Source organism: Oryctolagus cuniculus, chromosome 3, assembly GCF_964237555.1.
Source record: "Oryctolagus cuniculus chromosome 3, mOryCun1.1, whole genome shotgun sequence".
Taxonomy (NCBI): Eukaryota; Metazoa; Chordata; class Mammalia; order Lagomorpha; family Leporidae; genus Oryctolagus; species Oryctolagus cuniculus.
This window is the reverse complement of record NC_091434.1, coordinates 111,201,427-111,226,644: the sequence shown is the minus strand read 5'-3', so window position 1 is coordinate 111,226,644 and position 25,218 is coordinate 111,201,427. Positions and strand designations below refer to the sequence as shown.

General features: G+C 48.3%; 1 protein-coding gene across 1 annotated transcript in view; it reads left to right on the top strand.

Moving 5' to 3' along the window:
• The first annotated feature begins 1,337 nt into the window (after window positions 1-1,337).
• Window positions 1,338-25,218, top strand: part of GPR39 (G protein-coupled receptor 39) — a 220,935-nt gene continuing 197,054 nt past the window's right edge. Inside the window, exon 1 of the mRNA XM_008258901.4 lies at window positions 1,338-3,241. Within this exon, the coding sequence (XP_008257123.2) occupies window positions 2,386-3,241 (856 nt within the window). The 5' untranslated portion in view covers window positions 1,338-2,385. The remainder of the gene's footprint in view (window positions 3,242-25,218) is intronic.

Genomic DNA, 25,218 nt, shown 5'->3' with positions numbered 1-25,218 from the left:
CTTCCAGAGTGACCTCTTTTGTGAGTGTGGTGCACATGCCTCTCTCCACACCTTTTCAACACACATTACAATACTGTTAACTACAGTCCTCAAGCTGAGGGTTAGAGCTCTAGACTCATCTTAGCCAAGTGCAACTTTGCACCCTTTGACTGACATCTGCCTGTTTCCTTTTCCTCCCTGCCCCTGGGTTTCACCCGTGTTCTACTCTTTGTACCTAAGATTGTTAAAGAATCCATGTATAAGTGAAGTCTTGCTCTTATTCACATTTTTATGGCCTTAGGGGAAGCACCTGTCCTCTGCACGTGCCAGCTAGTGGATCTTTAAAATTAGCACATAATTTAAGGATGTTTGCAGTACCCAGCCCTTCAGATGTGTAAAGTGGATCTTTTTCTTCCTTTATTTCTTTAAGATTTATTTTATTTATTTGAAAGACAGTTACAGAGAGAGGTAGAGACAGAGAGAGGTCTTCCATTCAATGGTTCACTCCCCAGATGCCCCCAACGGCCAGAGCTGCATTGATCCAAAGCCAGGAGCCAGGAGCTCCTTCCGGGTCTCCCATGTGTGTGCAGGAGCCTACGGACTTGGACCATCTTCTACTGCTTTCCCAGGCCATAGCAGAGAGCTGAATCAGAAGAGGAGCAGCTGGGACTAGAACCAGCGCACATATGGGATGCCGGCGCTTCAGGCCAGGGCTTTAACCCACTGCACCACAGCGCCGACCTCCTATTCCTTTATTTATTTATTTATTTATTTAAATTTATCTATCTATATTTGAAGAGGGGAGCGGGTGAGAGAGAGATCTTCCATCCTCTGGTTCACTCCCCCACATGGCAGCAACAGCCAGGGCTGGTCCAGTCGGAAGACAGAAGCCCAGAGCTCCATCCGGGTTTCTCACATGAGTGCAGGGTCCTAAGCACTTGGCTCATCTTCTGTTTTCCCAGGTGCATTAGCAGGGAGCTGTATGGGAAGTGGAGAAGCCAGGAGAACCAGTGCTCTGATATGGGACGCAGGTGTTACAGGCCACAGCTTGGGCCCCAAAGCAGCGATTCTTGATTACCTGAAGTAAAGACCGTGACCCTGTGACCCCCACATTTGGCGATGTCTGGAGCCCTTTAGTCCAGCCATGCATAGGACAGCCTCCCTACCCCATGCTGTTGAAAGCAGAAGGTCAAAACGGACCCATCAGAGACTATTCTCTCATCACAAGGAGAAATGTCGCGGTCCCTAAAGCCCTGTTGGACGCAGTGGCCCTGTGCGGAGGGCCTTCAGCCTCTTCGGGTTTGCTGTCCGCGGTGTTCTGGGCGCAGCTCCCTCCTGAGTTCGCCCTTCTCCAGCCCGGGCACCCCGGCCACCTGTACCGCCCTGCTGCATGTACAAGTTCCCAATTAAGGGCTTTCTGCCGCTGCGGAGAGAGCGGCCTGCGCCCGCCGTGGAATGAAACTGAAACGCGGGACTCCGTGTTCTTCGGGCCCCTCAGCGCAAAGGCGAGGCAGGGCCCGGCGTGGAGTACCGGGAGGCTCTGGGGAAAGGTAGGGCAGTTATGGGATTCTAGGAGCCTGCTTTGGGGCCAGCTTCCGGAAACAGCGGCAACCGGCAGCGCACTCTCAGACCCTCCGCTGCCAACGCCCCGAGTGCCCTCGAGGGCGGGACACCCAGGGGGCGGGCACCTGCTGGCTTCCAGGGAGAACGGCCCAACTTGGGCCATCTCCAAGCCTGGTAACGCGCTCCAGCTGTCCCCGGCTCCGCCTCAGTGGGATGCTCGTCCCGGCCGACTGAAAGGAGTGGCTCGGCGGAAGCCGCCTGGGTGACGGGGGAAGGTGGGGCCACCCGTCTCCCGGGGACAATGCCTGTGTGTTGAGTCAAACCCGTCGCGGGGCTGGGTCTGCAGCGCGGCCGCTGGGCGCAATCTGCTGTGGTTAATAATTGATCACTGACCATCCCGCCTCCAGTAGTCCGGAGAGTGAGCTCCTGGAGGGAGGACTGGGGCCGGCAAGCGCCGGGCAGCTGGAAAGCCGAGCCGACGGTAGTAGGCACAGTGCGCGCCGGGGGGCGAACTGGAGACTGCGGAGCGCTCCAGGGGCTGCGGGTTTTACTGCCAGTGGGGCAGGGAGGTTACAGCCTCTTTCCTCCGCCCCTTTCCCCGCCTCGCCCACACAAGTACATCCCAAAACCCCACCCCCAGGCGCCTCGGGCCTCTCCTAGATTGGGCTGCTCCAGGAAGTTTCCATGAAAGCACCTGATATACCACTTAGCGGGGCCAAGAGAACTCAAGCGACAGAAAGCCCTGGCCCACTCTGGTGAGTTGCAGCCAACAACTCGGGGCTGTGCTGGGAGGAGAAAGGGAAGTTGGGAAGTCGGGAGCCCGTGGTGCCCGGCGCCCTTCTCATGGCTTCACCCAGCCTCTCCAGCAGCGACTGCTCCTATGTGATCGATCACAGCCATGTGCCCAACTTTGAGGTGGCCACTTGGATCAAAATCACCCTCTTCCTGGTGTACCTGATCATCTTCGTGGTGGGCATCCTGGGCAACAGCATCACTATTCGGGTCACCCAGGTGCTACAGAAGAAGGGCTACCTGCAGAAGGAGGTGACGGACCACATGGTGAGTCTGGCCTGCTCTGACATCTTAGTCTTCCTCATTGGCATGCCCATGGAGTTCTACAGCATCATCTGGAACCCTCTGACCACACCCAGCTACTCCCTGACTTGTAAGCTTCACACTTTCCTCTTCGAGGCGTGCAGCTATGCCACGGTGCTGCACGTGCTGACACTCAGCTTCGAGCGCTACGTGGCTATCTGTCACCCCTTCAGGTACAAGGCCCTGTCAGGGCCCTGCCAGGTGAAACTGCTGATTGCCTTTGTCTGGATCACGTCCGCGCTGGTGGCGCTGCCCTTGCTTTTTGCCATGGGCGTGGAGTACCCCCTGCTGCATGTGCCGAATCTCCAGGGTCTCGCTTGCAACCGCTCCCGCACCCGGCACCACGAGCAGCCCGAGACCTCCAACATGTCCATCTGTACCAACCTCTCCAGCCGCTGGACTGTGTTCCAGTCCAGCATCTTCAGTGCCTTCATCGTCTATCTTGTGGTCCTGGTGGCCGTGGCCTTCATGTGCTGGAACATGATGCAGGTGCTCAAGAAGAGCAAGCAGGGCACGCTGGTGGGGACTGGGCCCCAGCTGCAGCTGAGAAAGACGGAGAGCGAGGAGAGCAGGACCGCCAGGAGGCAGACCATCATCTTCCTGAGTGAGTCAGTGGAGGGCAGCTGGCAGCTGCCTCCCATGCTCCCCTGCGCGGCTGCCTATGGTCATTCTCATGGGAAGGCTTGCCCTGTGTGTGTAATCTTGAGTTAATTGAGGCTGCCAAGGGCATTGGCATTGATCTGGGGCTCTGGATATTTCTTCTCTGTGTTTGGGGGGACGTGCAGTGGATTATGCCGAAAAGAGTGTAGAAGTGGAGTCAGAAGGTAGTGGTATCTTCCACGACACCACCTCTGCGACCTCAGGAGAGTCAGCAAATATCTTGGACAAAATGAGAATAATATGGGGAAATGTGAGGGAGACATTAGGTAATGGAGGAGAGGTGAAAGTCCTTTGCTAAGGACCAAGCTCTGCAGAGATAAGGGGGCTGGCTTATCTAAGCCGGTCTTTACCCATAGAGAGCCTTTCACAGGCAGTTAGCTTTTGTTCCCGTTTTCCTCCTCCTTTGGGTAAGCCCAGCTGCTGGTTTACTCTGGAGTGACTCAGTCTTAACAAACTGGCGCTCCCAAACCTGCTCCCGAGGGCGGTGCTTAGGTTTGGGCAGTGGTGAGCCTGTTCATTTCAGGGCAGAGGGACTGGCAGCACAGGCTGTTTTGTCTGATCCAGAAAACCCAGCCTCACAGATTCCTGGGACTGGATTGATCTCCCTAAATACCCGCTTCCTAGGCAAAGAAAGCTGCTTGTTTTCCAGACTTTTGTTGTGAGACAAGTATTTCCAGTTGGGGCCTCCTCTTCACGTAAAGGAACTATTTCAAGGGAATCCACGGTCTGTGGGCCCCAAAGCCTTTTCGGAAGAAGGGAGACCCGCTCATGCCCTCTGAGAGATGGACCTTTAACAGAGACACATGAAGTCAGTGTGAGCAAAGAGTTTTTAAAGATAGGTTTTAGCAGAAATCAGAAGAATATGGCATTGTGGGTATGTGACTGTGAGTTGGGGGCGGGGGGATTGATGGGATGAATGCTTCTCCTTCTCCCCTCTCCCCTCCCCAGTATGGTTGCAGGAGAAGGACGAAATACCGTGCTGTTTGCACTGGTGTGAGAAACCTGAGTAACAGGTTCCAGGGCCAAGAGTCAGGCATAAGGGAAGAATTGGAAGTCACCTGGAGAGAGGCGGAGAGAGGCGGACAGAACTGGGGGTTGCCCCTGCGCTGCCGCTGGCCTCCCCAGTCCTGTGTCCCTGCCCAGCTATCTTGACTGTATTCTGTGTCAGTACAAAATTAGAGGAGGGGGCTTGCCGCTTTTGACTGCTGGCTCTGCATTAAGGTTGTGCTAGGCCACTTGTATTTGTAGAGGAGAAACCGGCAAGCTGAAGAAGTCCGCCTTCAAAATCTAGGAAATGCAGCTTCAGGTGTCTTCCTTGCAGCCCAGGGCAGGGAGGCTACAGTGTCTGCTTGTGATTGGCACCGGCACCGGGCAGAGGGAAAATGAAGCAAGGCAGGGCTGTGGCAAGGCAGGGGCTGCCTAGATTAGCCTGTGGGGTTTCTGCCTCCCAGGGAGTAGGGAGTTGTGGCACACGGTGTCATCTGTGGCATTGGGAGGGCACCCAACCCAGCTCCAGCTCTGTCATCCACTGTCTGCTGCCCAAAACACTCCAGGAAGGAATAGCTGCGGCGTTTGCCTGAAGTTTGAACTTTGGTTGAAAGCTGGTCTCCCTCTACATCCCTTAGGCATAGTTTAAATGTTAGCTGCAATTTATACTTTACTGTGAATGAATGAATTTCCTTCATTTCTTTCTTCCCTTGCTTTTTGAGCACAGAGCTCTGTTCTGAGCAGGTAAGAACTAGGGTGCGAACAAGAATTAGGAAGTGGTCTTCCGCTACCTCCCAGTCTAACTTAGGAATTGAGGTGTCAACCAAAGGAAATATAACTGCTTTGTTGTTGTTCTCTACTTGACCAATCTCTGTGTGTGTGTGTGTTTTTTTTTTTGTTTGTTTTTTTTTTTTGGTGTTTTGCCGGGTAGATCTCTGCTCTTCCTCCGTTGAATGTTCTAAGTTAAAGTCCTTTCTCTATTTTGTAGCATGGACTTTTTTTTTAAAGACTTATTTTATTTATTTGAAAGGCAGAACAACACACACACACAAACACACACACACACACACAGAGAGAGAGAGAGAGAGAGAGAGAATCTTGCATCCTCTGGTTCATTCCCTAAATGACTGCAGCAGCCAGGGTTGGGCCAGGCTGAAGCCAGGAACCAGGAGCTTCATCTTCATCTTCTAAGTGGGCGGCAGGGCCCAAGTCCTTGAGCCGTCTTCTGCTGCTTTCCGAAGTGCATTAGGAGGAAACTGGATTGGACACAGAGCATCCAGGAGTCGAACATGTGATTTGATACGTGATGCCAGCTTAACCTTCTGTGCCACAACGCTGGCCCCTGGCACAGTCTTTTATTTGGAGATGGATGGGACCTAGGAGATCCTGTTAGTAATTGCCTGGAATGAGTTTGTCCTCCCTGCTGCTCTTGTTCTTCCTTTTGAGCTCTTTCCCTCTCTCCTGTAATATCTATATATTAATCACCCACTGTGTTCCGGCGTAAAGAGTGTGGAACGGCAATCAGGTGCACAATGTGCGATCATGTCTGGGGGGGATTTACCGTTTCTATTTAGCCCATTTGCTCTGCAGTAGGTTTGCAAAGCAGTTCTTGCCAAGGTCCCCCTCTCCCAATGAATTTCAAAGAGCTTTTAAAATAGGAACCTCACTAATTAACTCAAGTTAGGAAATAAATTAATGGAGTGAAGAGGAAGAAATCGTGGTCTGCATCCATCAGATTAATACAATGCAATTCACTTTGTGGGTTTCATAAAGCTTGCGCTTTGGGGCATTTTTAACCCAGAACAAATGAACATATAAATTGTTTACAAATCGCTGAATTTAATATAGTGATTTAACTGTCTTTTTAGTATTTCGTTTAACAGATGGATCAAATTAAAACAAATATTTGCTCATTTCAAACATATTTTGAATTTAATGTGAAATGTAAATGACGACAGAGCACAAGATGTCTTTGGAGCTCTTGGGGCAATAAAAAAACAATTAAGGATATCTCCCCCCTCATGGATAAAAATGCTAACTTCTGCATAACAGAAATAAAATCCATAAATCTACCCAAGATAAGGAAGCATATGTAGAAAATATTAATTTTCCTTTCTGCATCCTTCACTGTTGAGCCTCAGTGTAGCTGAGGTGCTGGGCTGGGGAATAATGAAAATAAATTGGGAACTTGGGAGAGAAAGAGATCCTAGGATGTGTACCAGCTCTCAGGTAATTTGCAGGAGAAACAATAATAATGCAAAAGTGTGTGTTCCTGGAAACATGTGTGCCTCTTGCTGTCCCTTTTTGGCGCTATGAGAAGTTACCACCACACTTGTTACCTGGACAAGGCTATGGCTATCAAGTCCACATCAGAACAGTGGTTGTGGCTCTGGATTGCTGTCTGTTTTGGATAAAAACCCATGGTGTTTTTCGCTTCTTGTCCATTGCATGTTGAAGGTGTGCAAAACGAGCTTTACTTTGGAGCAAGGCTTTCCCAGACTTTCCTTCTTGTTCTGGTCAGCTTTTTGTCACTATAACGGGATACCTGATCAGGCTAACTTTACAAAGAAAAGAGGCTCACAGTTTGGGAGCTTCAAGGACATGACTAACATTAGCTCAGTTCTGGTAAGTGCTCCCTCGCTCTGTCACATCATGGTAGGGTTATTAGATGGGGCCTTCGCTCAGATACCCTGTTAGTTATAAAGACACTGACCTTTTGATAAAAAGAGCGCTTATTTTTACTACAGGTCTGGTGGAGGAAGGAGCAGGTCGTGTTGAGGTCCAAATCAATCTCTCCCTCTGGAGGGAGGCCTGAGGATCTCTGGAATCAGGGTTATTGGGGCAGAACTGGGTGAAGCCAAGCAACAGAACACGACAGGTGCAGAGGAAATGGGTTGGGAAAGTCCTCTGAGCACACACCTTGACAAATCATGTCTTCACATACATCATATGCTTAAAGACGGCATGTCATCAGAGGTGTGTCATTTAGCATTATAATGAACCATAAAGCAATTCTCTGTGTAGGCTCCAGTTACAGTGCTGGCTGCTGCTGGTTCTGCCTACTTTTTTCAGGGACTCTGGAAATTCAGCTCAACAGATTTTTTGGCTGAAAGAAACTGTTATGGGATTGCATGTTATGCCACAGAAATGTGAAGAACTATTATGGGCTGTTAGTATGGTAGACAGCCCCAGGAAGCCTGCTGTTATGCAAGAGAAGGGGGATCCTTTGCTGTGCATAGTTTTGGTGGGAGTCAGTGGTGGGAGCATACTGGATAACAGTGATTTCTTCACAATGCAGGAATCCAGACAGCAACTCAGGGGACAGGTTCAGGCTTTAGTAACAACTTGCTCTTGCAAGAATGCCAGAGTCCCACAAGAGCCCCCTTAATCCTTACTGAGAGCACATCCTCAATGACATAAGGAAAAGTTTATCACTTCTTAATATTGCCTCTTAAAAATTTCATCACTTCTCAGTATTGCCATTCTAGGGACCACGTCTCCAACACATGAGCCCTTAGGGGACAAATCATATCCAAACTGTAGTTCATCTCAGTATTCTAAACTCTGCTTTGCAGTTATTTCAATGTATACAGCCTCCAGGTCCACAGACCCCATTTTTGTGTCTATTGCATATGTGGCTTGCTGTCAAATGTCACCCATCAAAGTGGAACAACAAAGTAATTGAAAAGAAATACAGTTTGAATTTGTACCTTTCAAGAGTGTGAGATGATTGAGACTTGGGTATAGCTATGTCCCAGAGATCTGTCTTTAGGGCAGTGATTGATTTTTGGCTATAGTTACAAAAAACTGATTTTATAGGTAATCATGAAGTGGCAATATGAAAGAAAACTGTACAAGATTCAGAACTCTCTAATGATTATACCCTTTTGGAATCTGATTTGCTGTCTTGAGATAGTGAAAAGGGGAGGTGGGAGGAATTGCACATCAACTTGGATTGTGCATGGGAGGATATCTTGAATATGGCCATCATCTATCATGTGTGTTTAGGTAGAAAACCATGAGAGTTGCTGCTGTAATGGACTACTCTAAAAATAAGGTTAGTGTATATGTAGGTGTTGGAGGAATAGGCAAGGGAGAAGGAGACCAGAGTCACATCCTCTAGGTTTTTAGACTCAGATACAAAGGACAAACGAATGGGCAGGCATTGGGAGTGGGGATAAGGAGACAGACAGAGAGAGAGAGAGAGAGAGAGAAAGACCATGATTTTTTAAAAACACGTATCTTATTTATCCAAAAGGCAGAATAATAGAGGGGAGAGAAAGAGAAGAAAGAAGCCGGCGCCATGGCTCACTAGGCTAATCCTCCACCTTGCGGCGCCGGCACACCGGGTTCTAGTCCCGGTTGGGGCGCCGGATTCTGTCCTGGTTGCCCCTCTTCCAGGCCAGCTCTCTGCTGTGGCCAGGGAGTGCAGTGGAGGTTGGCCCAAGTCCTTGGGCCCTGCACCCCATGGGAGACCAGGAGAAGCACCTGGCTCCTGCCATCGGATCAGCGCGGTGCGCCGGCCGCAGCACACCAGCCGTGGCGGCCATTGGAGGGTGAACCAACAGAAAAAGGAAGACCTTTCTCTCTGTCTCTCTCTCTCTCACTATCCACTCTGCCTGTCAAAAAAAAAAAAAAAAAAAAAAAAAAAAAAAAAAAAAAGGAGAGAGATAGAGAGGTATCTTTCATCCACTAGTTTACTCCCCAAATGGCTAAAATGACAGGACTGGTCCAGGCTGAAGCCAGGAGCCCAGAACTCTGTCTGAGTCTTTCTGCCACAGGTAGCAGGGGCCTAAGCACTTCAATCATTTCCCACTGACTTTCCAGGTGCATTAGCTTGGAGCTGGATTGCAAGCATAGCAGCCAGTACTTGAACTGACTCTATGCTATGGGATGCCATTGTTGCAGGCAGCAGCTTAACCCGTTGTGCCACAGTGCCAGCCCCTGGAGCTAAGATGTTGATAGTGTATCCTCTTTATCAGAGGATAGTATCTAGGAAGAACTCTTACAGTTAGTTCTCTTAAAATGAGATCTAAAACTTCATGTTGAAAAAAATGTTAGATTGGAACCTGAACATGAAAATGTAAAAAGAAATGTATCCTATATTTTATACATGTTGCTTATAAATACAAATGTATACTATGTTAATGTTTATAAGAATTATTCAGAGTGAATCAAGTGTGGGTTTTTGGGGGAGCATATTTTTTTCCGACATAACTGTATGATAGCCTTTGTGTTTCATTATCTCAGGAAGATACAGAGAGTTTTCTCCCAGGGCCTTCCTTTAATTTTTTTTTTTTTTTTTTTTTTTTTTAGTATTTTGTTTATTTGAAAGATAGGGTTAGACAGTGAGAGAGACAGAGAAAAGTCTTCCTTCCATTGGTTCACCCCCCAAATTGCCGCCACGGCTGGCACTGCGCTGATCCGAAGCCAGGAACCAGGTGCCTCCTCCTCGTCTCCCATGTGGGTGCAGGCGCCCAAGCACTTGGGCCATCCTCCACTGCCTTCCCGGGCCACAGCAGAGAACTGGACTGGAAGAGGAGCAACTGGGACTAGAACCGGTGCCCGTATGGGATGCCAGCACCATAGGCAGAGGATTAACCAAGTGAGCCACGGCACCAGCCCCAATTCTTTGCTTTTTAAATTACCCTCCTTGAAGCCCCTGTCTTGGCATCATCCTTGTCGATTTTCCATTCTCCCACTATTAGTAACTGGTCTAACTGGAACAGCCCTTATCTCTCAGGGGCTGGCATTTGATTCATGAGTTTCCCTAGTTCCCTTTTCATTGACTTTATGAGATTCTATACCTCATATGCGGACCATAACCAAAAAATATAGTTAGTTTAAAAATAAATCCCCATACTCTGGTATACACTGAAGATTATGTGAAAATGGAGGCCTTAAAAAACATCTAAAGTGCTGTAAGAATTTTTAAATAGTTGTTTTCTTGATTAAATGCTGGTCTTGCAATCCTGCTTTTGCCATTAATTTTCTTAGCAAAGGCTTTTTCTGTGGCATAAAAGGATGTGTCAACTCAGTCTCTGAGAAAAATATCACCAAAATCAAATTAGTGACATTTTAGTGTGTATGATATTATTTTGACTCTAATATTCACATTATCACCTCTATTCTCTACTTCCTTTTATTGGTGTACACATGGCTGTAATAAATGGCATTTCATGTTTATTTTCTATTTGTGATATCTATCATAAATTGCAAGGGGCCTGTGATCAGCCTGGCAGGCAAATATAATAATGCTGCTTTATTTGTATAATCAGGCTGTCTCCAAGATTTCATTTCTCTGTTGGAGAGATGCATAGTTCCCGAGGAAGGGAATATTGGAATCCCAGTCGCCATTCATTAGCGAACCTGTTCATCTGTCTTAGTTGCAGGCCTCATGGGTGCTGCCAAAGTGTAATCAGGCAGCAGAGGCCTCCATTGAGCAAAGCATTCAGCTTATTAATGCGAAAACTAATCAGAATAAAAGCCATTTATTAGCTGACGCAGCACAGAGGGAGAATACGGAATTGGGAGGCAGGGAGCCCCCTCCTGCCTTACTGGCCAAGATCCTCTGCCTGACCCATGGGTGACACTGTCAACTCTCGCTTTTCTCTCCCTTCACTCCTGAGCTACTTCCTGAGCGCTGGAGAGAATGGGTCATCACTGCTGCTGTGTATTCTTGTGAATGGGAGGTGTGTCGCCCCAGCCGGGCCCTGCTCTCTGGTGAGCAGCCTCCTTCCTTCCAGCACCTCGCATTCCAGGTGCCGCTTTCACTTTGTTTCAGTCTTTGTGACAGTCTCTGACTTGCCCGGCCATCCCTGGAAGAATCTGCAGCCACTCTTGCCCTTGTCGCTGCACTCTTGCCCTTGTCGCTGCCTATAGGATCTCCTTGACACCTCTGTCTCCAACTCCAGAAAATTAAGGCTGGTCATTGGCTTCCCATATTCTTTTTTTTTTTTTTTTTTTTGACAGGCAGAGGCAGAGTTAGACAGTGAGAGAGAGAGACAGAGAGAAAGGTCTTCCTTCCGTTGGTTCACCCCCCAAGTGGGAGCCAGGTGCTTCTCCTGGTCTCCCATGGGGTGCAGGGCCCAAGCACTTGGGCCATCCTCCACTGCACTCCCTGGCCACAGCAGAGAACTGGACTGGAAGAGGAGCAACCAGGACAGAACCAGCGCCCCAACCAGGACTAGAGCCCGGGGTGCCGGCGCCGCAGGCGGAGGATTAGCCAAGTGAGCCGCGGCGCCGGCCCCCGTGGTTCTTATATCAAAGACAGGCTGAAATCCTTGACTGTGCCTGTCCAGCTTTATCAGATTCCATTTTCTCCTCATATTATTCAGTCCCAGCTGCCTGAACAGCATACCACAGGCTGGATGGCTTACATGACAGACAGACATTTTCTCACAGTCCTGCAAGCTACAAGGTGCCGGCAGGTCTGGTCTCCTCTAAGGCCTGTGTCCTCCATGGCCTTTTCCCTGTGGGTACAATCCTGGTGGCCCTTCCTCTTCTATTTATTTATTTTATTTTTTATTATTATTTATTTATTTATTTTTTTGACAGGCAGAGTGGACAGTGAGAGAGAGAGAGACAGAGAGAAAGGTCTTCCTTTGCCATTGGTTCACCCTCCAATGGCCGCCGCCGGCGGTGCGCTGCGGCCGGCGCACCGCACTGATCCGATGGCAGGAGCCAGGAGCCAGGTGCTTTTCCTGGTCTCCCAGGCAGAGGCAGAGTTAGACAGTGAGAGAGAGAGACAGAGAGAAAGGTCTTCCTTCCGTTGGTTCACCCCCCAAGTGGGAGCCAGGTGCTTCTCCTGGTCTCCCATGGGGTGCAGGGCCCAAGCACCTGGGCCATCCTCCACTGCACTCCCTGGCCACAGCAGAGAGCTGGCCTGGAAGAGGGGCAACCGGGACAGAATCTGGCGCCCTGACCGGGACTAGAACCCAGTGTGCCGGCGCCGCAAGGTGGAGGATTAGCCTAGTGACCTGCGGCGCCGGCCCAGCCCTTCCTCTTCTTAGAAGAACCCCAGCCTCATCAGATCAGAGTCCCACCCTCTGACTTCATTTAACCTAATAACCCTCTAAAGACCCCGTGTCTGAATACAGACACATGGGGAGTTAGACCCTCAACATAAGAATTTGGAAGGGACCCGGGTCAGTCCCTAATGCACCTTCGTTGTTCTGCCCTACTGGCTCCCCCTGACTTCGCTCAATGGACCATGGCCAGGCTCTCTCTTTACCAGCTGGCCTTGGAGCCTGTTGTTTCCTCTGCTTGGAATGCTTTTCTGATTCCACACTCTGCCTGCCCCTTGTCTCCATGCCCCTCACCAAGTTAATGGCATGCTGCTCTCTCAGGTCTCCCCCAGGGAAGCCCATCCCATGGTCCTTGACTTCATTACATCTCCCTTGGAACAACACTCACAGCTGTAATTTTATACTTAACTGTGTGACCATCCAATCGATGTCTACTTTCCTTGTAATTTCTGGAGAACAAGACCCCTCCCTAATCTGCTGAGTACCGCACATCCATCCTGGCACAGCGCCTGGCCGTTAGCAGATGTGCAGTGAGCATTTGTGGGTTCAATAAATAAATAGATGAGTGCGAGCTTGGATTTGGGGAGCAATGTTCAGTTTTCTCTTGGGCATGCATTCCTTTGGAGGTTTATCATTCTCCAAAAAATGTTCTAAACAGTCTGAACCTAAAGATGCTATCTTCAAAAGGAGTCTGTTTCCTCTGAGGCATCCACAAAATCTAGCCGTCTGGAAGGCACTTAAGATTTGTTCTCCCCTGAGCAACTGAGTAGTCTGTGCTAATTAGCCCCTGAATATTAGCTCTACCCTTATGTACCTGCCATAAGTAACCATGAAATGAGAGTGATTCGGGTAGTGTTTAATAGTCCTTATTAAACTCCATTTAACAAGAAGTTAATGCAGTGATACAACTCTAAACATTAATTTTTTAAGGAAGACCTTTCACCACTTGTTAACAGGGAGTACTCAGAATAACAGTGAGAGGATGCAGTGGGGGCACCATTGCGAAAATATTAAGCCAATGGGTTTGTAATTTCCCTTGCATGACGTTCTCTAGTGGCCAACTCCCTAAAGGCCACATGCACCTTTAGGGAGCATGCACCATATCACCCAGGGAAGAGAAAAACCTGGTCCTGCCTAGTGCAAAGGTGTCCAAAGGTATCAGAGGCTGAATTTCTTGACCCCTTTAGCTAGTCAATTATCTTGAAGGCCAGGCTTCGCAAAGGGTGAAAACGGATTGTGAACTCCACAGCTCTGCCTTTAATGTATTAGGAGCTCAGCCTGATGGACTAGGTCAGCCAGTTCCAGTGAAGACCATAGTTAAGGGGTTTGAAATTTATCCCTAGAAGCCATTGAAAGGGTTTTAAGGAGTAAAACAGCGTGATTGAATTGGTTGTGCTGCCCCGGGTGGCAGTATTTGTTGCATGCCAATTTGGGTCAAAATATAGCCTGGGTATGATGCCAAGGTGAAAAAGAGAGGACTCTTCACTGGGAGACAGCCCTGGTGGAGCAGCTAACAGCAAGCTCTTCTTGCCATTAGTAAGTCCTCCAGCTCTTGGGTTTCCCAAACCTTGCCTCTGCCACAGCCCTTCCAGGCCAGGCATGACTCTGCTTCCATTCAGCTCCTCACACTTGCTCAGCACAGAGTCTCAAATTGCCCCAGCGTCACCCAGGCCTGGTTAGCAGGTGGCTCCAGGGAGCAGAGCTTAGGTCCAAGTAGCTCTAACTTGATAACTTTGTTGTGCAATGGCCTGCCCATGCTTCACAGCAATGTCAAGTCCCCACTCCTTCCTGAAGCCTTCCTGGACCACTCCCACCTCCAATGGTCTTCTGCTGGATGAGCCACATTAGAAGTTTCTCAGATGGGAACCTGAGGGATTGTCTCCCCAACTTCCCTTGGAACTCCCCAAGATCACAGAACTTGCATTCTTTCTTCTTCTTCTTCTTTTTTTATTTGACAGATAGAGTTAGAGAGAGAGACAGAGAGAAAGGTCTTCCTTCCGTTGGTTCACTCTCCAAATGGCCGCTACAGCAGGCACTGTGCTGATCTGAAGTCAGGAGCCAGGTGCTTCTTCCTGGTCTCCCATGCAGGTGCAGGCGCCCAAACACTTGGGCCATCCTCCACTGCCTTCCTGGGCCACAGCAGAGAGCTGGACTGGAACAGGAGCAACCGGGACTAGAACCCGGCACCCATATGGGATGCTGGTGCCGCAGACAGAGGATTAACCAACTGAGCCACAGCGCCGGCCCCAGAACTTGCATTCTTTTACTTCTTCCACCTTTCTTATCAGGTTAGGGGTGCAGTAGCTCTATACTGCTTGAGGTTGATGGACTGAAGCTCCCTGGCCATAGCTGCTGCTCCTGCAGTGGTGGAAAACCACCCGAGCTAGGCAGCTCTCTTGTCTCGACTTGCCTGGCCTCTTTCTGTACAGTAGATAGAATTCTGAGATGCACTCCCAAAACGCCTGGCCCCTGAGGTACGCATACCTCAGGGGTATGTTCTCTAGTTAAACACTTATCTAGGTGTCACAGTGAAGGGATTTTGCAGAAGTAGTTAAGATCCTAGATCCGTGGACCTTAAAATAGGGAGGATTTCTGTGTGTCACATGCTCCTTTAAATCTAGATTTAGAGATCAGAGATAGGAGAGGGCAGAGGATCAAAGCAGGAAAAACATTTGACCCGGGGGACATTCCTTTCTTCTGGCTTTGAAGATGGGAGAAGCCATATGGGAAGAATGTAGGCTGCCTCTTAGAGCTGGGAGCCAGCAAGAAAATGGGGACTAGAATGAGCTTAGAGGTGATTTTTCCCCAGAACCTCTGTGAAAGTACCTAGCGTGATCCATACCTTGAGACCCTGAACAGAGATGCCAGCCACACTGTGCTTGGATCTCCTATTACAAAATGGTGCTAGTAAATAGGCATTGCTTAAAGCCACTAAATTTTTTTTTTTTTTTTTTTTGAACAGGCAGAGTGGATAGTGAGAGAGAGAGACAGAGAGAAAGGTCTTCCTTTTGCCATTGGTTCACCCTCCAATGGCCGCCGCGGCTGGCGCACCGCGCTGATCCGAAGGCAGGAGCCAGGTGCTTCTCCTGGTCTCCCCTGGGGTGCAGGACCCAAGCACTTGGGCCATCCTCCACTGCACTGCCGGACCACAGCAGAGAGCTGGACTGGAAGAGGGGCAACTGGGACAGAATCCGGCGCCCCAACCGGGACTAGAACCCGGTGTGCCAGCGCCGCTAGGTGGAGGATTAGCCTATTGAGCCGCGGTGCCGGCCGCCACTAAATTTTTGATCATTCACAGCAACAGAAAGCTAAGAAATCCCCTGAACCCTGATGAAGGGTCTCTGAGGTAAATACAGAGTCCTGTTTACGAGGCTGAGTCTTACCAGTGGCATTTTTGTCATCCTGATACCTTGATCATCAAAGAGGAGAATTGTATTGGGTTGATCTTGTAATTATCAACCTGTTGGTAGCTCTTTTTTTTTAAGTCTGGTATTTAGCAAGTACCAAAACAATGTTAGATGAAAAAAAAATGCAAGTTTGAGCTGCTTTGTTGCTTTCCAGAGCCGACCTCACAAGAGGAGAACCTGTATATAATCTCCATCACTGAGTTTAAATGGAAAAGTGGGAGTGGGCGGGGAACCCAACTGCAGGGCCAAAAGCGAGTCTGAATAGGAGATGTCTCGGGCTAACAAACTTTCCCATCTTCTGACTGTAGGGTTTCTGCCAACTTAGAAGCTGGCTACCGTTTCCTGTTTGCACTTACCGTGTGTCAGAGCCAGGCTGGCAGACAGAGGGCTCTGCAGCATCCTGTCCCACTGTTTAACACGTCCCAAGGTTGGCTGGGTAGCTGGCGAGCTGGGGTGTTACCAGACTCTGACAGACAGGGAGCAGGAGGCAAGGCTGCAGCCCCCAGTTGCTGTTGTGCTTGTTAAATGTCTAGCTGGCTATGAAACCGAAGGTGTGCAGAAACAGAAGGCAGGCCCAGCGATGAGGTGCAGTGAACTTGTTGAGAATAGCCACCTTCTTTCTCTAGCGAAGGGGAAAATAACCCAGTCTGCCCTAGAAATGAAACATTCCATGAAGTTTGTTTGGGCAGAAACAAAGTCATTTGGCTTTATCTGTTATATTTGGCTTTGTATATTGTAATTCTTTGGAAGACATGACATAGACTCACCAGGAACAAGGCTTTCTGGGAAATTTATGAGTCTCCTTTCTATATGCTGCCATGCTGAAGGATTAAATAGCACGTTGAAATGACAGCTGTGTATTTTCTATATTTAAAAGACAGCTGATGGGTTGTCACTGCTTTTCAAGTTCAAGTTTGTCATGACAGAGTGGCAAATAGGTCGCCTTGGTGATTGAAGGTTGCTGTCTAGAAGATAAAGGGGCCTTCTGTAAAGTAGGCTGTTCTCCTTGGCCCTTGGGTATTCCTCATTACTGAATCTCACTTCCTCCAAGAAGCCTGCCAGTACTGGCTTTACTCTGACCAAGTCATCGTAGGAGATCTGCATGTTTCATTTGGTTGTTCGCTCACCAAGTATTTATTAAACTTGAAATGTGGATAATAGCACTTGGACTAGAGACATCAGGATGCAGGCTCTCCCTCCAAGGAGCATATTTCTCTTGTTGGGCATCAAATTACAGAGGCAAAGTCTTGTAGAAGCCTCAAAATGCTACTTGATGAAGGGGAAAGGTGGTGACTGTTGATAAAGTGAGTTCGTTCTGGTCTCCTGAAATTTTTAAGTGCATGGTTAATTGGACTTCATTCCAGAGCCACGGCCTTCTATATCAATATACACAGTGCAGTTCACAGGCCAGCAGCCGCAGTGTCACTTGGGAAATTGCAAAATGCAGAGTGTTGGGCCACTCATCGCGCTGGCATTAGAATCTGCATTTGTAAGTGGATCCCAGGGACTCCTGTACCCTAAAGTGAAAGTGTAGGAAGTGCTGATCCACAGCTCTGGGAGGGATTATTTATCTCTGTAAGACTAGAAAGGGATGAATTGGGGTTGTCAAAGCTCATCAGACATAATGAGAGCTGTCAGTCATTTGATGTGTAGTTGTAACAGATGGGAATTTGCCCCACAACACCTAGGTACATGAAACTTCACATCGATTTTAAAAAGAAGCAAGTCTGTATCCAAGCCCCCATTTTAGTCACAGTAATGTTTGGGCTTGGGGCCCTTTTCCTTTCTCATGTTATAGCAAAACCTCATAAGCAAGGGGCTTATGAGGTGCCCAGAAAACAAAGCATTGTTCCCTTGTTCAGAGTCTGTCTTGGTGCTCCTGCTACGTGGTTCTGCCACTGTGGTTCAGGTTGGTCAGAGTGCGGGCCAACCAGCCTTCACACTTGATCATTTTTTCTTGTAACACCACCACTGTGAGGAATAGTCAGGGTCATCAGTCATGGGTTTGAGCTGGGATCTGACATTTCCCCAAGCCCACATTCTTTCCCTGAGTAGAGAGCTGGGCTCATAAAAGAGAAGAAGCTCCAATTGGAGGACTTGCTGTAGAGCGTCAGGAGCTCTGGAGGGAAGAAAGCCTGCAGACAGATCTTTCCTCCAGGCTTCCCAGCAGCTTTGGGATCCCATTCTTATGTTTGTGCAATTGTCCTTGTGGGGAGTCCTGATTCCCCAAGGGTATGGTCAGAAATGAGCTTATATCCCTTGTAGCCAAGATGCCGCATGTGGCCAGAGTTGGCCCATCATGTGGACTGGAGTCAAAGTATCATTTGGAAGAGAATTATGGGAAAAGGCTACATGGAATCTCCTTGGGGATGGGGTCATTGTGTAACAAGTGGCACTGAGAGAGAGCAAAGACAGGAGAATGAAGACATCACCCTCAGCCGGATATGGGCAGCACCTCTGCCTTGGTGCTCTGGTGGGGTACACTGAGATGATTCCTGGCTGCATACCCCAGTCTCTGCTGTTCTAGGAGCAAGGTGAAATAGCAGCCTCATTTCCACTTGGAACTGAAATGAACGTTTTTGCTCTGTGAAATAGGGGACTAGAACAATTGTACTGGAGTAGGGCACTAAGAAGGGAGCAGTGACTGATGGATTCAAGTTGGAAAGGAAGGTGGGTCAATACAGAGGAAGTTGATAGTAGGCTGAAGGATTCAGACTACGTATTGGAGGCAATGGGGGGTGTGTGGGTCATGCAAGGCTTTTGAGAAGAGGGGTGGCACAAAATACTGCAAAGAAATTGGTATGACCATAGTGTGTATTGCAGGTGCAAGGAGGTGGTATGAAGGGTGCAGGTATAGAAGGGGCCATGGGTGCTAATGGTGGTGAATGGAGAAGTTTGATCATGGGGAGTCATGAAGAGTAAGTAAATGTCAATCCTGCTACACATTACAATCACCTGTTGACTGTTAAACAGTGCTCAGTCCAGCCTATTTACATAAAAACTTTTGGGGTACAAGGCCACAAGCATGGGTAGTATTTAGGTCTGTGGGTGTGAGGCCAGTACCAAGATTCTGAATTTGCCTACAAGCCACCAAATCTTGAGTTATCTGCAAAATAAAAGAAACTTATTGAAAATGTAAGGAACAGCTCATTGAGTCCAAGAAAAGGAAACAAAATACCCAGGATCTAGGGAGCAGAAACTTTTGGACAGCTGACTTGGGCTTCATCAGCCAGGAGTTGTCAGTTTTGGGCATTTTCTGATTTTTTTCAAGATTTTTATTTATTTATTTGAGAGGTAGAGCTACAGACACAGAGAGGGACAGACAGAGAGAAAAGTCTTCCATCTATTGGTTCACTCGCCAAATGGCCAGAATGGCCAGAGCTGTGCCAATCTGAAGCCAGAGGCCAGGAGCCAGGAGCTTCTTCCAGGTCTCCCATGTGAGTGCAGGGGCCTAAGCACTTGGGCCAACTTCTGCTTTCCTGCAGCAGAGAGCCATATTGGAAGACGAACAGCCGGAACTAGAACCAGTGCCCATATGGGATGCTGGCACCGCAGGCAGAGGCTTAGCCCACTATACTACAGCATTGGCCCCCTATTTTCTGATCTTTGTGGTTAAATTCCCCTGGACGAGAAACTCACTGAATTGGCTACAGATGCTCATCCACCCCCTGGTGAGGCTGAGGTTAGGGCAGGTGATGGACGGTGCCTTCAAGACTGCATGCAGTGACAGTCGTGGTTCCCAAGAAGAGCCACGCTGTGCTCAGGACAGCTAAGTCTCGTGGCTAACAGCTGTCCCCCGCAGGGCCCTGAGCAAACTTGGTCTGTGGCGAGGAGGGCCATCCTGGTTGAGTTTCTTCTTTGCTCCTTGCAGACTTTCCCCAGACTCTATTCTGTCTGAGTTGTGGAAAGAGAATATCACAACACATTTGGCTTTGCAGACCTTAATTGGCTTTGTATACGATTCTAGAATAGGACAGTGGTCTGGACCAAAAAGGCTTCAGAGAGCTGTGCTTGCAGCAGGCTCTGGAAAGCAACTATGGACATGGAAAGGAAGTGGTGTGTAGAAAGCAGAGGTAAGGGACAGACAGCTTGTTTGGTGAAAACTTGGCATCAGAACCTGGCGTGAACAGCTGGCTGCCTGTGGGTGACGGCGGCTCAGCTCCTGTGATTGGCTGAGACTCTGCTACTTGTTGCAAGAGTAGGCTATAATCTGTTTATACATCAAGTTAGACTACAGTTTACTGTAGGCAGAGGTAGCTTTAGACCAAACAGAATTCAACTGAGCAGTAGTTACCTCTCTGCATCTCCCTCCACCTGCGCTGAGTCCTGGGTGATCTCCTCCTGGGGGTGGGGTCCTAGTATGAGAGTGAGAAGGAGGAGGGTCAAGCAGCAGAGCCTCGCACTTCCTTCAGTAATGCTGCTGCCAGAAGCTGGTTAATGCTGAATCCGTGGGGTGTTTTTCCGGCCGAGGAACCTGACTCATTCACCCAGGTCACTTATCACGTATCAGATTGTGGCTTTTCACCACCGCAAAATCAGTTTCAGTTTGAACCTTGGCCTGGAAAACAAAAGTCACAAGCTGTGTCCCAGGGTCAGGCACACCCTCTGCTTCTAGAATTGAGCACTTCCCAGTCTTCATATGATACTGACCCGGGCTCCTGATTTCAGATAAAAATCCCACCTTTGAAGTCCAGGCTATTTACCCCAGAGAGTAGGGTATAGGCTGCATTCATTGCCTCCTGGAGATCCAAATGTTGTTGAAGAAAGATACCCTAGTTATCTGTGAGAAGTTTTGCTCAGAAAATGTTTCTTTCATGTTGGAATCCTGATTCATCTTTTCATTTTCCTATCAGCCTGACTCTACCATAGCATTCATTGGAGTGGTTTCTGCCTCTGCAAGTTGAGAGGTAAGAAGTTTGCTCTCCAAGGTGGTTCCTCATAGTTTCACTTGCTTAGTGCAGATTCCTGAGTGGCAGTCCCGGGACACCAGGTCAGCCTCCCCTCTGGAGGCCGACAGTGAGCTGTGTGCATTGGGAGCACAGGAAGAGGGCAGGACGCATGTGAGCTTCCCATTCAGTGGACAGGTCCCTGACTGTGGAGGTACAGTCAGCCCTTTGTAACTGGGGTTCCCAATCCATGGATTTGTCCAACTGTGGATCAAAAATATTTGGGGAAAAAACTGTGTCTGTATGAAACATATGCAGACTTCTTTCCTTGTCATTATTTTCTAAGCAATACACGAAAGCAACTGTTTACATAGCATTAGGTATTTTAAGTAACCTTGAGTGGAGTTACAGTGTACAGGACGGTGTGTGTAGGTTATATACAAATACTGTACCCTTTTATATAAGATATTTGTGCATCCATGGATTTTGATGTTCTCAGGGGTCCTGGAAACCCATCTGCCATGAATGCAGAGATGTGACTCAACTGTCTTCAGTGATGTGAGTGATAGCAAGGCCGGTGCATTCATTCTGTGGCTGCTGTAATAAATTGCCACACAATTCATGGCTTAAAACAATAGAAAAGCATTCTCTTGCAGTTCTGGAAGTCAGAAGCCCAAAATCACTTTCACTGGGCCCAAATCAAGGTGATGGCCAGGCCTCAGAACTTCTGGAGGCTCCAGAGAGGGGTCTGTTCCTCGTCTTTTCTGCTGCTGCCACTCATTGGCTTGTGGCCCCTTCACTCTAGTCTCTAAGGGCAGATCTGAACCTCTCCTGTCTCTGTCTTTGTGTCGTCTTTCCTCTGTCTTAATCTATCTAGGCTGCTGTAGCAAAGAACTATTGTAGACTGTATTTATTTATTTATTTCCCATAGTTCTGTTAGCTGCAAAGTCCATGACTGAAGGACAGGTAGATGTGGTGTCTGGTTGCAAAGTGCTGATCCCTCTCCACGTCCTCACATGGTGGAAGGGGCAAGGCCACTCTCTGCACCTCTTTTATAAGGGCACTAATCCCACTCCTGGGGCTCTGCCCTCATGACCTGGTCACCTTCCAAGACCGCAGCTGTTTCTATCCCGTTGGTGATCAGGTTTCCAACAAAAGGAGTTTGGGGGGAACCCAAACATTCAGACCATCACATTCTCTGGGTCAAATGTCCTCTGCTTCCCCTTCCAAGTCCACATCTGATGGCGTTTAGGACCCACTCTGACAATGCAGACTGATCCCTGCTCCTCAAGATCTCACTCACAAAGACCTTTGCTTCTCTGTAAGGAACCACTACAGTTTCCAGGGACTAGGGCCTTTATAGGGAACCATCAGTTTGCAGGGACATTTTGGAGGGTCATCTTTTAGCCTACTACAGGTGGCAAAAGGATGTAAGAAAGTACTCATTTCACGTGCCATGGTCTCCTGACCTACAAAGACCTGACCTACACACTGTGGAATAGCACCAAAAGCACATACAACCGAGCCTTCTTTCCATTTTGGCAATGGTGTGTGGCTTTGGGCAGATTCCCCAGCACTTTAGGTTCCATTTCATTGTCTCTGCTTTGACCTGAGCATCCAATGGGAAGTATATGGAAGCCTCCAGTGCAGGAGGTCCCCAATACAAATTGATTTTCTATAGTGCCCTTGTAATGACAAAGAAGAAACTCTGCATGGGAACTCAAGAGAACTTGGTTCTCTTCCTCGCTGGGCCACTGACTTATATCAACTTGAGCGAATCCCAACCCATGGCCCCTTGTGAGACACACAGAGGGTACACCTAGTAGTCTGCCTCAAACATTCTTGTAGAAATGACACATGCAGGGGACCTGGGCTGCACCACAGAGTACAAAAGCTGAGAAAGTCTATATTGTAAAACTGCAGGAACATTTACATTTCATTCTGTGATATATTATTACCTGGCATGATATAAAAATGTTGCAAGCTGCCTTCCAGAAGGTACAAGTGGCAAGCTAGGAAAGGGGATTTATGATGGATTTGAGGAGCCTCTGTGGCTCTCGGTACCCCTGCTGTGTGCTCCTCCCAGAAGGAGCAGTTCACCAGAGGCTTGCTGAGTTCCTGCGCTGTGAAATTGTTTGCCGCTGACCTTTCTTCTCTGAGAAGTTATTGGAAGAGCAAGAGCAGCCCCAGGCCCTGGCAGCCCTTCTTGGTGGGAGTTTTGATAAATGATCACGTTGATGGTTCTGCATGCACCTGTAAGGCCAAGGCATTATTGGTCACGACAATCGATATATCAAAATAAATTTTTGGAAGAGTGTCATCAAGCCGAGTTTTATTTTCAAAAACACAAGAAATTCTGCCCGAGGGAAGGAGAGATGACTTTCATTGTGAAATAAACAGTTGATGGCTTAGACATTACTTATGTCAAGCTAGTCCATCTGAGATGTAGGTGCCGTGGTAACCAATTGTTCCCAGAATCCACATTCCTGGTGCCCATTAAAGCTTGAGGCACTGAGATCATGTTCTTCCCATTTGGTCCATTGTAATAATAATAATAAAAACGTTAAAGTGACAGTTCATGTCTCTGTTGCACTTGTTTGTGAATTGCTCTAATCACTTTACAGACAGCATTTCATCAACCTTCATCACCTAACTGCGTAATGCGAGTAGCAGGAAATATGTGTAATTATATTCAGCTTAGTAAGAGCCTCCTGGGCTGGAAGAAGTTTCAGTGATGTGAGAGCATGTGGCTTTGTGGGCCAAGAAGAGGCTGGCTGGCAACGTTGCTGAGTGCTTGACGTTTCTGCTTGGTCAGTCTCTGCCTCAGTTTCCATCTGGCCAATGAGACACCTGAAGTATGTTTCCACTCTTCGCAGTAGTGTTATGAGAATGACTCGAAGTATCAATCACAGGAGCTAACACCTAGTGTTTAGTACTTGCTATTGCGAGAGAGAGAGAGAGAGAGAGAGAGAGAGATTTTCCATATGCTGGTTCACTCCTCAAATGGCTGCAGTGACCAGGGCTGATCCATGCCAAAGACAGGCGCTTGGAGCTCTATCTAGGTCTCTCATTTGTGTAGCAGTGGCCCAAGCAGGCCATCTTCTGCTGCTTTCCTAGGCACCTTAGCAGGAAGCCGGATTGGAAGCAGAGCAGCCAGGACTTGAACCAGCACTCTGATGGGGTGTTGCAGGTGGTGGCTTGGTTCACTGAATCCCAATGCCAGCCCCTGTGTCTCAGGTATTCTAAGAGCTTTTCTTTTTGTATTCATTTATGGAATTATCACAAAAATCCTAGGAGGTGGATACAGTCATTGACTCTATTTTACAGATCAGGAAACTGAAATATTGAGAGCTTGAGACTTGCCTCAACTAAAACAGCAGTTGAGTTGTGGTGGTGGATTAGAGCCTAGGCAGGCTGGGTATAGGGCTGGCATTATGAACCACTCCCTTAGAGTTGGGGGGACCTTGATATTGCAACACAGAGAACACTCACAGAACTGGCAACAGTTTCCTTGCACAATCTTCATCCATCCCTACCTTAGAATGGGAAATGCATTTTCATAAACTCTCTTCTGTTGATTTTGTTAATACAACTGAGTCTCGAGTTGCTGAGTTGATTCTATGATCGTGAACAATACTTGACCCACTGCTTGAAAAACTTCACATGACATCATACTCCTCTTTGACTGCTCATGAGGGAAGCTTGGGAGGAGAGAGGCAGGAAGTGTGTGTGTGATTGGCCAGGGAGGGTGTGGCAGGCCAACAAGAAGCTTGAGGTGTGGGCCCTGGCTCTGCTCTCACAGCGTCACTCCCGGGGCAGTGTTGCATGTCTGAATGAGTGTGCTCCGGCTTGTGGGTAAGGCCAAATGGAGGCTGCCTCCTTCATCCCACTGCCTTGCACTGTAATGACCTTCAAATGCCTTAGTTTCACCTTTAAACTAAACCCAGATATTTACAAAGCAACTTCTGGGAGGGCTACAATGAAGAATAGGGCCTGATCTTTGACCTTGAGGAAATTGCAAGTCACTAGGGAAGCAAAGCAGACATGGGAGGGGAGAAGGGGAGGATGTAGGCATAGTGCAAGAGACAGATTGTGGTGCCACATAGCCACTCCCTGTAATGAGACTTTAGGCAGCACATTTGATCTCATTGAGCCTAACTCTGGGGCTGTAACTGAGGCCTAAATTAGGTTATGCTGGAGAAAGCATTTGGGGAACCAAATGTTATGAGGAGGTTAGTAGTTACAAGTTTTGTTGTCATAGCCAAGAGCTGTGGTGTGGTGAGGGGATGGGTGTGCTGCAGCTGTCCCTAAAGCCTTCCTGGAGGAGTTGGTATCTGAGCTTAATCTGAAGGGGCATTTTAAGTTCTTGGCCAGTAGTGTCATGATCACACTCAGAGGTAGAGGCAAGCAGATATGTACAACCTAACCAATCACGTGTGAACTGTGCTCACATACAATCAGATCACAGCTGCAACTCAAATGGGAAGATTCTGGATTTGAACCACTTCATGAGTTTTACATGTCGTATTAGCTTGGGGGCCACTGGCAGACAAATGCAAATACCTACAAATACCTGTAATGTGCAAAAGGTTTTTACATTGTTTTAGTGTTGCA